Source organism: Bombina bombina, chromosome 2 (genome assembly GCF_027579735.1).
Source record: "Bombina bombina isolate aBomBom1 chromosome 2, aBomBom1.pri, whole genome shotgun sequence".
In the NCBI taxonomy this organism is placed as follows: domain Eukaryota; kingdom Metazoa; phylum Chordata; class Amphibia; order Anura; family Bombinatoridae; genus Bombina; species Bombina bombina.
Window position 1 is genome coordinate 1,326,346,797 of NC_069500.1, and position 13,268 is coordinate 1,326,360,064.

General features: G+C 35.4%; 1 protein-coding gene across 1 annotated transcript in view; it reads right to left on the bottom strand.

The window, feature by feature from the left end:
* Window positions 1-13,268, bottom strand: part of HGFAC (HGF activator) — a 337,074-nt gene that overhangs the window by 235,030 nt on the left and 88,776 nt on the right. Inside the window, exon 2 of the mRNA XM_053704187.1 lies at window positions 11,838-11,931. Coding sequence (XP_053560162.1) covers window positions 11,838-11,931 — 94 coding nt within the window. The remainder of the gene's footprint in view (window positions 1-11,837; window positions 11,932-13,268) is intronic.

Below are 13,268 nucleotides of genomic sequence, written 5' to 3' on the forward strand. Positions count from 1 at the left end.
TCTCTAAGAAATTGTCTTCAGCGGAGTGCAATTATCAAATTGGCGACAGGGAATTACTGGCCATAATTTTAGCACTCAAGGATTGGAGGCATCTTCTCTAGGGTACTAGCGTAGCAGTGCTCATTCTTACTGACCACAAGAATTTAACTTATCTATCCGAAGCAAAACGTTTGTCGCCCCAACAGGCCATAATTTTAGCACTCAAGGAATGGAGGCATCTTCTCAAGGGTACTAGCGTACCAGTGCTCATTCTTAACGACCACAAGAATTTAATTTATCTATCCGAAGCAAAATGTTTGTCGCCCCGACAGGCCAGATGGGCATTGTTTTTGTCTCGGTTTAATTATGTGCTCTCCTACCTGCCTGGTAGTAAGAATGTTAGGGCTAATGCCCTCTCTCCACAATTTTTGCCCCTGTCCAAGGAGGAGTCTGTACCTACTCCAGTTATACCTCCTGACCATATTTTGGCCACCATACGTACTAATTTAACTTCTCCCTTGGGGGAGGAGATCCTGGCTGCACAAACAAATGCACCTCCTGAGAAACCTAGTGGTAAGTGTTTTGTTCCTTAGAATCTTCGAACTAAACTATTGCACACTTACCACTATCCTAAAGCCGCAGGTCACTAGGGCAGGAAACAAATGATTTGGTCTGTCACTCAACAATTCTTGTGGCAAGGTATTCGTTCTGATGTTGCTGCATATGTTGCCTCCTGCTCAGTCTGTGCACAGAACATGACTCCTCGACATCTTCCTGTCGGTCTTCTTCAACCAATTGCTAATGGTGAGCGTCCTTGGACACATCTTTCCATGCACTTTATTGTCGAGCTCCCTGTTTCCAATGGCAATACTGTTATCCTAATGGTGGTTGACCGTTTTTCTAAAATGTCACATTGCATTCCTTGAAGTTGCCTACTGCTCAGGAGCTTGCTTCAATTTTTGCCCGGGAGGGCTTCCGTTTACATGGGTTACCCAAGAAGATAGTCACGGATGGGGTAGCCAGTTTGTCTCCAGATTTTGGCGCTCCTTTTGTGCTCAAATGAGGATCCAGGTTCCCTTTTCCTCGGCATATCACCCTCAATCCAATACGGCTGCCGAACGGTCTACTCAACCCTTGAACAGTTCCTCTGTTGCTATGTCTCAGATCACCACAATAATTGGTCTGAACTGTTACCTTGGGCAGAGTTTGCTGGTAATAGTGCTATTAATGCTTCCTCCCAGTTATCTCCGTTCATGGCAAATTATGGGTTTCAACCATCCTTGTTGCCTGATTCATTCATGTCTCAAGGTATTCTGGCTTTGGAGGAGCATCTCCAGCAACTCCGTTCCACGTGGTTGCAGATTCAGGATTGCCTTTATCGGTCTATGCAGCGTCAAAAATTCCAGGCTGATCGTAGACGTCTGCCCGCACCTTCCTACCAGGTTGGTGAGAGGGTTTGGCTGTCCTGATGCAACTTGAACCTTCGTGTGCCTTCCAATAAACTGGCTCCCCGTTATGTTGGTCCTTTTCGAATACTCCGACAGGTCAATCCTGTTGCTGACGCTCTTGACCTTCCTCCCGCAATGTGTATCTCCAATGTTTTTCATGTCTCCCTTTTGAAACCATTGGTTTGTAATCTGTTTACCACTGTGTTGCCTCGTCCCCATCCTATCTCAGTTGACAACCATGAAGAATATGAAGTCAGCAGCATTATTGACTCTCGTATGTCAAGAAGTTGCGTACAGTATTTGGTTCACTGGAGGGGTTACAATCCGAAGGAGCGTTCATGGGTTCCCTCCTCTGATGTTCATGCTCCCACCCTCCTACGTGCCTTCCATGCTGTTTCCCCATTAAGCCTTTTGTTCTCCCACAGGGGGAGTGGTCGTTGAGGGGAGGGTACTGTCAGAGTTTCACCCTGCTTTGTTTGCTATTTGCTGCTGGCTGCCATTTTACTTACCTCTCTCACTGAATCTGATGCAGAGTGTGTAACGCTGCTTACTCATCTGGGCGCCCTCTTATGATCAAACTGGTGAACATCATTCTAGTTCCTGATCCTGGCTCGTCTGACTACTCGCTTTGGCTCTTGACTCCTGGCTTTTCATTTAGCTTGTGGACCTTTTATTATTTGCTGTTATTAATAAAATCTGATTATTTTTGCACTTCATGTCTCAGTCTAATAACTGGTACCCTGACACTTGTCTTTCAAGTACAGGTGATGTAGAGGATATCCTCTTCTTCTTAAGGGGTACTGATGCCCAGTATCACTTTGCTTTTTCTGCCATTGGTTTGGGGTTAGAGGGGATTAGCAGTTGTTGCATGGAGGGGATTTCCAGATGGTCCAAACTAATAAGCTGCAGAAGGTTGACACCTCTGAAATATTGGAGCATATTATCTGCCTGTTCTTATGCATCTGACTGGATGATTTTTTTCTGGATGCAGGTATGAAATCCTCTTTGTAAAGTTTTTAAACTTTATAACAATCTCTGGGAGGCGCACTTTCTAGAGCCCTAGGCCTAAGTGCACAGTGTGCTCTATCCCAAGGTATATTAGCTGCAGATGGATTGCCTTGCAGATGTAAGAAACAAGGCAGATAGGTAGAATGGGTATTCTTTTGGTAGCACTAACTTATTTATTAAGCAGCAAATGCTGCTCATTACTCACGAGCCTTCCGGCTCGCTGGAATCAGGAGTTAAGAAGCAGCAGTCGTAAGAGAGGTGGCAGACTGCAATCATCACGATCAGATACGATCTGGATGATTGACACCCCCTGCTAGAAATGCATGTGTAATGATAAATGCTGACAGCGTATGCTGTCGGCATTTATCGATGTCGGGCGGACATGATTCGCTACCCTTTGGACTCTAATTCTGAGATTTTTTCCCACGGCCTCTATTTTGTAAGTCCTCCATTTTATCTTGCAGTAAGGCAATAATATCAGATTAGTGGTCTATTAGAGACTGCATATAGGTAATTTCTTCACAAACCTTATTGATGTTGTCCTCTAGGACTTTCACCCTAAACCCCAAATGTGGCATAGACTTGTGAAGCTGGAATTTGTGGCAAAAGGTCAGCTATAGTGCTGATAGTTTCCCGGGAGGTATGATCTGTGGTGTTGAAATATGAGCTGACTGATTGACCCTTGGATATCAATGCTTTAGTAGGTTTAGCATTTAAAAAAAAATAAAAAATAAAAAAACATTTGGAGAGTTTTCCCCAGAATTGAAACAAGTAAATAAATGTTAACCACACAAATAATCTTGTTATTATTCTTCAACTAAGTCTGAACACCTGCTGATAATGAGAGAGGTTGGTATTGTACAGAGGTGTACTTAATGTGGCAGAATTAATGTAGTTGAATCCTTGAAGTAGCTTGGTGCATTATAGTGAATTTCCCAAAAAGGGAGGTGGTGACAGAGTTACTGGAAGACACAAAACTACAGTAATACAGAGTTTTAAAGAGGAGTCCACAATGTTAACTAAGGGCATGAAGGAAGAGACCTGCAGAGTGATAAAGGTTTTAATACCAGAAACAGTCTATTTTACTTTCAAGCAGGTAACATACAAATATAGGCACATCCACATTGTCAGTAAATGCTGATAGAATGTTAGACAGAGTATGTCTCTGAGGGTAGACAGCTTACTATAATGAGGGGATCAGATGATCAGTGTGTTAAACTGCCTATTTGAGGCTCAGCAATAAGTGGGCATGACGAAGGCTATGTGGATCTTCCAGCTAGCCCTGACTCACCGGTATCTCAGCAGCAGGGGCTGGTGGGATCAGACCGCTGTAGGTTTCCGGACTTGTGAGGGACGCCAGGAGATGCCACAGCACTGCAGATAGGAGCTAGGTGCTAGTCGCTCAGGATGAACAGGGTCTATAAATTCTCAGGATCGTGAGAGGAGCTCCTGCAAACTGCTATGAACAGGCCGCCGTCGTGGCATCCAGCAATGGCTACCCCCATGTGTACTCTGAGAATGGTATTAGGTATAATCCGCAGGTAAATTGCAAAAAATGGCCTTCTTAGATGCCGGGGATATTAGAAGGAACCATCGCCATTCTGAGCAGCAATTGTTAACTTTTACTGGCACTTTATAAACCAAAATATTTGTCCCACATACCGGAGCTCCAGACCTGTTTATATTTTTTTTTTATGTAATTATCCTGCACAGTAAAATCCAGTTCTGTACAAGGAAAATGAAAACTTTTGGTGAGATTGAAGTGGACTATTTGTGTTAATGGCGTAAACCTTACAAGTTTGAGTTTTGCAAGGAATGGTAGTATATATTTTTTTAAATTCCATTGTTGTTGAGCAGAGAAGTTGGGGCCACTTTCTTTTGCAATGAAAGTCACTTAAATTACAAAAGCATTTTGATTCATTAAAGAGATATAGGGCCAGATTACAAGTGGAGCGTTAACTGCGCTAGAAGTAAGATTTTTGTGTGCGTCGGGTTGCAAGCTGAAAGTAAACTGTTTTTGTTTATGCGCTAACCCGACATGCATAAAAATTTACAATATTGTGCACGCGATAATGTATTCCCCCATAGAAGTCAATAGAGAAAAACAAACTAACACCCTTCTCGCGCACAAACTTGATCCAATATTCTCAAGTGCACTTACCCGACATGAAAATATGGATATTTCACATTCCAATGTTCTGCACATAGCAGAATATGTTCTATTTATTCATAAATACATATTTCTACATATATCTGATGGTATTTTGATACAATATACAGTATATCTATACCTATTTATATATCTATATGATTATATATAGATATATACAGATATATAGTAATATCTATTTATAAATACTTAGTAAAGTATTTTTGATGTGTTTTGTGACATTTGTTTGTTTTGCAAAACAGTTAACAAGAGCTCTGAGATTTGTAGTAAGTCTACGCACGTTAACTTCAATTGTGTTCAAGCGATTGTGTTTACTTTCAACTTGTAACACAAGGGAAAAACCCGATACACGCATGCAGCCGGGATAAACAACTTATCACTCGCACGTTACTGTTAGCGCCCCACTCATAATCTGGCCCATAAAGAGGTAAAAAGAAAATGTGCAAATATGTCACAGCATTTTATTATTGATCTGTTGCATATAACTGTAATTAACCTCTGCAAACAAATAGCTGCAGGTCAGCAGTGCACTACTGGGAGCTAGCTGAACACAGCTGGTGAAACAATAACAAGAGACAAATGTGTGTAGCCACCAATCATCAGCTAGTTCATGCAGAGCATATGTGCATACTACTTTCAACATTAGATACGAAGAGAACAAAAGTAAATTTGATAAAAGAAGCAAATTTAGATGTGTCTTAAAACTTCATGCTCTATCAAAATCATGTACGTTTAATTTAGACTTTACTATCCCTTTAAGGTTTAAACATTATATTAATTACTTGTTCTGTATTATCAATATAGATAACCCACCAAACACACAGTGCAGTGTTATCAATGCAGATAACTTAAGCACACATGTTCACTATATAAGGAAGAAGGAAAGGGCGCTAGGGGGGTGAAAACGAAAGTATAGATACTTAAATTCGAACACTAGTTAGTTTTACACTAATAACTTATATATATTTTCAGAATAAGTTTTAGAAAAATTTTTAATAGAACACATCTTAGGTATATAATTAGGGTATGTTTTCACTTTATAAATCACATATACATGTGAGAACTCATGGAAATACACTAGATAGTGAAATTCGAACACTAGTCGGTTTTACACTAATAACTTATATATATTTTCAGAATAAGTTTTAGAAAAAATTTTAATAGGACACATTTTTAGATATTTAATTAGGGAATGTTTTCACTTTATAAGTCACATATACATGTGAGAATTCACGGAAATACACTTTTTTATATTTTATAAACCACAGTTATACTTCTAAGATTCGCATAGAGATATGTGTGCGACAACTTATAAATCACAGAGATATATTATGGGATGTTAACATATAATTTTATAGAAATATACCACTAACATACTACTATATCTGTGACTTGTATAGAAGTAGTTATGTGTCTCTGCAAGATTAGAATTATATATAACACAGGATGTAAATATATAATTCACAGAATCATATTTTAAGCATATTATTAGTTTTTGAAAGATAGTAGAATTATAATTTTTTAGTCTCCCCCTATAGCTGCCCCTTTTTCTTCTTGACTTTAGTCTGGGTTATTTTTAGCAAAAATGAAAAATGATAAATATAACTTCCTGGAACGTAGGAGGGATTAACTCTCCTATAAAAAGGAAAGCTATCCTTAGTAATCTAAAAAAAACTTGTAAAGCAGATCTAGCTCTATTACAAGAAACTCATTTATTAGATAAAGAACATGAGAAACTAAAGAGAGAATGGGTGAAAGAAGTAGTATATTTATCATATAAGAAAGCAAGTAGAGGTATGGCAATCTTATTCAATAAAAAGTTGGAATATCAAATCAAAAATATAGTATATGACCCTCTGGGAAGATATATAATAGTATCAATGGATATAAACAATGAACAAATAACGGTATGTAACATATACGGCCAAAATGAAACTAATGCCTCATTTTGGGAAAACATGTTAAGTATTTTGATCAAATATGTTGATACCAAATTAATAATAGGAGGGGATTTCAACCTTTCCCCTAATTTTCATTTGGATAGAAGTATGAATGTCTTAGGTGGTCATAAAAAGGGATCAATTAAAAGAGGGAAATACGATAAAAAAATTGTTAATTCAATAGCAGAGACATTAGGCCTAGTGGATGCATGGAGGTATAAAAATCCAACACAAAGAGAATATTTTTATCATTCAAAGACTCAGACCTCCTTTTCTAGGATTGACTTCTTTCTCATTTCAAAAGTTTTAATAACACACACAGAAGATATTAAGATTAATGAAATGTATTATTTCGGATCACGCAGCGATTGATATTAGACTTACTTTAGGTAAGAAATATCGTGGAACTGTTAGTTTTAGATTCCCAAAGTTCTTATATAGGTCAGATCACTTCAGAGAACACATTAAACAAAAATGGAAGGAATATTTAAAACATAATTTAGGGAGTTGCCAGTATATTCAAACCATTTGGGAAGCAGGTAAGGCGGTAATGCGAGGAGAGATAACCTCCTATGTAATAAGATATAATAAAGAGATCAATAGACAATATAAAGAATTAAGCGAAAGGACAACATATTCCTATAGCCAATATTTAGAATTTCGAACAGAAACTTGGAGAAGGAAATATATGGAAGATAAAAAAGAATTAGAAGTCCATATAAAGCAGCAGGCTATAAGAGATATCAGGAAAGAAAAAGGGAAGATATATAGATATGGAAACAGGTCCGGTAAACTACTGGCTTCGTTAATTAAAGTAGAAAACTCAACCAAACATATTCTATCCATAAAATCTAAAAGTAAACTTATTTCTAATAACTTAGAGTTAATAGAGGAATTCAGGAACTACTATAATAACTTATATACATCTGACAATAGAAAAGTTGATGTAAACATTAAATCTTTTTTAGATGATATTAAGTTACCAAAAATTTTGCAGGAACAACAAGAAATTTTAAATTCTGATATTACAACTAAAGAAGTTAATAAAGTGATAACAAATTTGGCATTAGGTAAAGCTCCTGGACCGGACGGTCTCCCTGCAGAATGGTATAAAAGTATGAAAGAACCCTTAGTAGAAATAATGACAAATTTATTTAATGACTATTTTAGTGATAAAATAAAACCCTCAATGGCCTTTTCTGCGGCTAACATCATTGTGATTCCTAAAAGTGGAAAAGATCCACAATGCGTTACTTCATATCATCCGATTTCATTGATTAACCTAGATTATAAGATACTAGCTAAAGTTTTGTCAAATAGATTGAAAGACCTACTGCCAGAACTAATACATAAGGACCAATCAGGGTTTATTCAGGCTAGATCATCTAGTAAAAATATACGCAATGTCCTGCATATAGTTAATCATTTCTGGCTCTTGAAAAAGCAAAAAAATAAGGAACTGATCCCAAATACTTTGTTGTTAGCCTTAGATGCCGAAAAGGCTTTCGACAGAGTTGAATGGCCATATTTAACATCATGCTTGGCTGAATATAACATAAGAGGCCCTTTTAATAATTTTATTAAAAATTTGTATTCTAAGACAAACTAATCTGTAATTATCAATGGTGAGTCATCACCAAGATTTAATTTAGGTAGAGGAACCCATCAAGGGTGTTCTTTATCTCCTTTATTATTTAATTTGATTTTGGAACCTTTAGCGATTAAACTAAGGAACACCTTTACAGGCATAGAAATAGAGGATAAAAGGTACCACCTTTCACTATATGCAGATGACATGCTGTTATTTATTCAAAAACCTGAGGTAAACCTAAAAAAGATTCTTGCGGTTATAACAGAATTCAGTACATTTTCAGGCTTTAAGATAAACCCTACTAAATCGGAAATAATGTGGTTAAATAAGACAGAGAAGGGAGACATAAGTGAGTTTCCATTTATAGAGGCATTAAATTATATAACTTATTTAGGTATCAATATATCTCCTAACCGGAAAAATGGTATAAATTAAATTATGAGAGAATATTTGTAAATATAGAGAAATCTCTTAAAAGATGGATTTCATTACCCATTTCAATGATGGGGAAAGTACATATAATCAAAATGATGATTTTACCCAAACTGCTATATCCAGTGAATATGCTTCCAATTTTAAAATAGGTTCATATGGAAGGGGAAAAAAACACACATTAGCTTGGATAAACTAAAACAACCAATGGCTTATGGTGGAATGGGAGTCCCAGATATTCATTTATATAACCTCTCAGCCCTGACAAGAACAGCTATAGATTGGTTGATGAGAACCGATCACTTCAATAAAAATTCCTTAGAAAAATTAACATCAAGAGGGATTAATAAGGCATATGTATTATACACAGAGCTGAAAGATATCGAACTATCAGTAAAAAAAAACATTATGTATAAAGATATTCTTAGGGCTTGGTATAACATTAGTAAAATCCTGCATTTCCCAATTCAGGGTTCAATATTTTTAACTATTAAAGGAAACCCTGACTTCACCCCAGGCATGAACTCGGTTATATTTAATCACTGGGAGAAAAATGGGTTATATATGATAGGAGATTATTATTATTAGATCCATTAAATAAATCAATACGCACATTTAGAGATCTTCAAATTAGATTTAGTTTACCTGACACACATTACTTTGCATATAATCAAATAGTACATTATACAAAAAATATTATAAGCAGATTCACGCATTCTATATGGGATCCACATCCATTACACATTATGACAGAGGATTATAAAAAAAGTATATACTCCTATTCAAAACTATATAAAATTCTAATAGATTCAAATAATAGTAGTATTAGTGAGAAGATTATTGAGGGTTGGCAGAAAGAGGCCTCTATATGTTTGGTAGCAAACAAGATTGAAAAGAGTTTGAAAACCACTATGACCGCCACATGTGACTCATACCTCAGGGAATCTCAGGTTAAAATACTGCATAGATTTTATATAACACCTAAATCTGCTTCAAGGTGGTTTAACTGTAAAATAAATTGTGTTAAATGTAATATTTTTTACCCCAATTTAAAACATCTTTTATGGGACTGCCCGGAAATTGGACAATTTTGGGCAAAGATCAGCTTCTGGTCCTCCAAGATTTTAAAATATAAAATTAACTTAAATTTTTTTGATATTTTACTAGTATTTAATCGTCTATCCAAACAGGAAAATAATAAACTTTTGACTATGATAATACTCTTAGGAAGGAAATGTATTATGAAAAGATGGCTATTAAAGAGAGGTCCCAGTATGAAGGAATTCCACTCAGTTATGCTAGACCAGCTGAATATAGAACTATTTGATGTACTATTTGATAAGGATGCAAGAATAACAGAGTTCAATAAGAAATGGGGGGTTTTCATTGAGAGCTTAGAACCTCAGTTGAAAAACAGAATTTTGGCTCCTCTCAGAGAGTAATGTTTGGATTTGTAATCGTTGGAGAATTTAGATTTTAAGGGCTATATTTGATCGAATTAGGCTCTGAAAAAGAATATTCTTGTGGATTTGACTTATACTGATAGACTATATAGTTGAGCTAAGTAATACTTGTATCATATTATATAAATAGATATCAAATCTAAGTTTTACAATAAGATTATATGACGGATTAAGTATGTTTATATCTGACTAGAAGCTGTAATATGTAATTGTTGAAAAGAAAAGGGAAGGAGAAGAAAGGAGAAGGGGGAAAAAAAGTACTGTTGTTAAACATGAAGATGTATTGCTGAATATGAATGTAATTGTATTTTTTTTTTAGACTGACATTTAATAAATTATTTATAAAAGGAGGAGAAAAAAAAGAAAAAAAAAAGTAAAAGAAAAGAGGAGAGATAGATAATATCAATACAGTCCTAAATAGTAATCTACAATTGTCAATTCATGTTTGTCTATTTAACAACTTGAGTGGAATTAAATGCAAAATTAGGAGATCTTCAGATCAAATTTTATTAAATACTGTTAGACACTTAAATACTATATATTGGAAACAAAAACAAAAAGGAAAGAGAAAAAATAAAAAAAAATAAAAAAAATACTCCATCTATACAAGAATGGGAATCAAAAGTACACAAATCTATAATACTAGAAAGGTATCACCATTTCTAAGAGGGACAAGTAGACTTTTACCATAGTGTCAAATTTTATTGGGATTCATATGTAGGTCGGAAAAGTTAAATGCAACTCTGCTAGATTTGCTTCTAATCTCCATATATCATGCATCATTATGAAATTAATTCTTCACTATTTTGTTTATTAAATGTGCAGAATTTTTGTTATATTGTTAAAATGTTATTATAACCTATGATACAGGTTATCTTGCTCTATGACACTGCTCCGATGCAGCTTTACAGTGTAATGTTAAATAACAGAACTATATTACGTTTTGTATCATTAGCTATTGTACATCGCATATTGATGTAATTACAAGCTCTAAGCCAAGACAGGCGAGGCTATGGACTTCTTATGATGCAAACTTATTAAAAGGACTTGAATTACATGGCCGTGATGCATCAACGCTAGAGTTATAAAAATACACAGTTGTATTATCTATAAGTAATTGTATTGCTATTTTTCACCAATGTCAGTCCATGTGGGACTTACTGTTATTGACCTTACAATGTTAAACAATTATTAAAACAATTATTAAAAACAATAAAAAAAAAAAAAAGGTTTAAACATTATATTAATTACTTGTTCTGTATTATCAATATAGATAACCCACCGAACACACAGTGCAGTGTTATCAATGCAGATAACTTAAACACACATGTTCACTATACCCATCAAATGCCTTAAATTGTCCAAAACTATTTTTACTTAGTAATTTTAATACTAACTCAAACCACCTCTAAAGTAATATCTAAATTGGTGAAAAGGCCATTGTGTTTGTCATTTTTATTTCATTTTTTGATTCCTTAATATTTTCGTGGCTGAAGTCTTTTTTCAGCAGAATCAATTTGGGTTTGTGGTCACTCAAAATCCATACTGGCAATAACAAGATTGTGATCTACTCCATAGTAAGTTAGGATCAGTAATGCAAAAAAGAAATTGTCCCTTTTAATTGATCCATTTATGTCTTTGTTTTGACAAGGAGATTCTCAAACCCTGTCTAGTATACTACTCTCAAGGTCTGGATTTATATACTGTATATTTATTTGTAAACATTAATCAAATTAGCAAAATCAAGTCAGTACATTTTAAGACAGCTGTTGATCTTTTACCTTTAATTTGTGTAATATTAGTTACCTGTTATCCATGTCCTAGTGTATCTGATGTTCATTATCCTGTACCTTATGGGGAATGGTCCATCAAGTCTGGAGTACAATGGGTCGGCTTGATTCTAAAATGTTCAAATGATGATATTAGTATTAGATCAAATCAATTTAATTATGTATAAAAGTATGGATTTGCCTATGTTATTTTGAGATATAAACTCTAAACTATTTTTTGTTAATATGTAATGTGTCAACTAATCACCAAATTAACCAAATAAAATTGCAGAAATGGGACAAAATAGATATTATATTGAGGATTAATACTTACGTGTCATAAAAAAGAGTGACAAATTATAACATTTGATAACATAAATACAGTACATGCATCAAAGCAATTGGAAATATCACATTGTTTACAACCATGTAGTGCAGCAGAAACAAATGATTTTATGGACCTAAAGGGGAATAAAAGAGGGCTAAACACTGATTGGTGGTCACAGTTAGTAAAAAAAAAACCTTACTTCAAATAATTTGAAACCCTTTACTAGATTCAAAAGAATCCTACATGAGTGAAGTGCAGTTTGATGAAATATGTGTCCATATGGGTCAACCAGTATTTCCACAACCCATTACTAACACACATGGAGGAGCATTCTTCTCCAACAGAAAACTCAGTGTTACTAAAAAAAAACAAGGATCTAATATGCAACCATATATAGGATGCCTGAGGAGGGAGGGTTAGGCACCCCAAATACCCGTTTATACCACTGGCACAAATATGCAGCAAGATCAAAAGCATTAGTTACCCTAGGCTCAAGCATACTTGAAATTTCACAGCGGGATGCCCTCTGTTGGGTTGCACAACAACATAGACCTAATTTAATACATGGGGGCCCATTTATCAAGCGCCAGATGGAGCTTGAGGGCCCGTGTTTTCAAAGAAAAAGCCGGGTTACGGCGAAACATGTCAGGAGAGATAGGGAAATGGTGAGGAGTCCTAGGAGCTCCTGTGTTTTTAGGCAAGCCTTAAGCTGCATGTAAATTACTGTAGTTGATACCGCTAATATAATAGTTACAGGTGGTCTGTTTCCACCATTATAACGTTTTATCTGTAAGCTTCCAGTAATATACAGAGAGTTAACACCCTTGGCAACTGCAATTAAAATATCGAGCACTATCAAGCATACTGCATTTTCAGTTGCAGACTGATCAGCTATTCTTTAAACACGAATCTGTAACGCTCTGTCAGAATCCATGAAAAGTAAATCTAACTCAGTCACTGACCGCAATTTCACTTAACCTTGATAATTTGCAACGCTCTTTCTGAGTTTATGAAATTTAAATCTAACTCAGCCACTGACCGTAACTCCATTTAAACCAGTCAGGCAATAACCATCAAGTGTATTATATTAAACATTCTGCCGACACTGTGAGTTTCAACCGAGAGGAATATTAGCTGTAT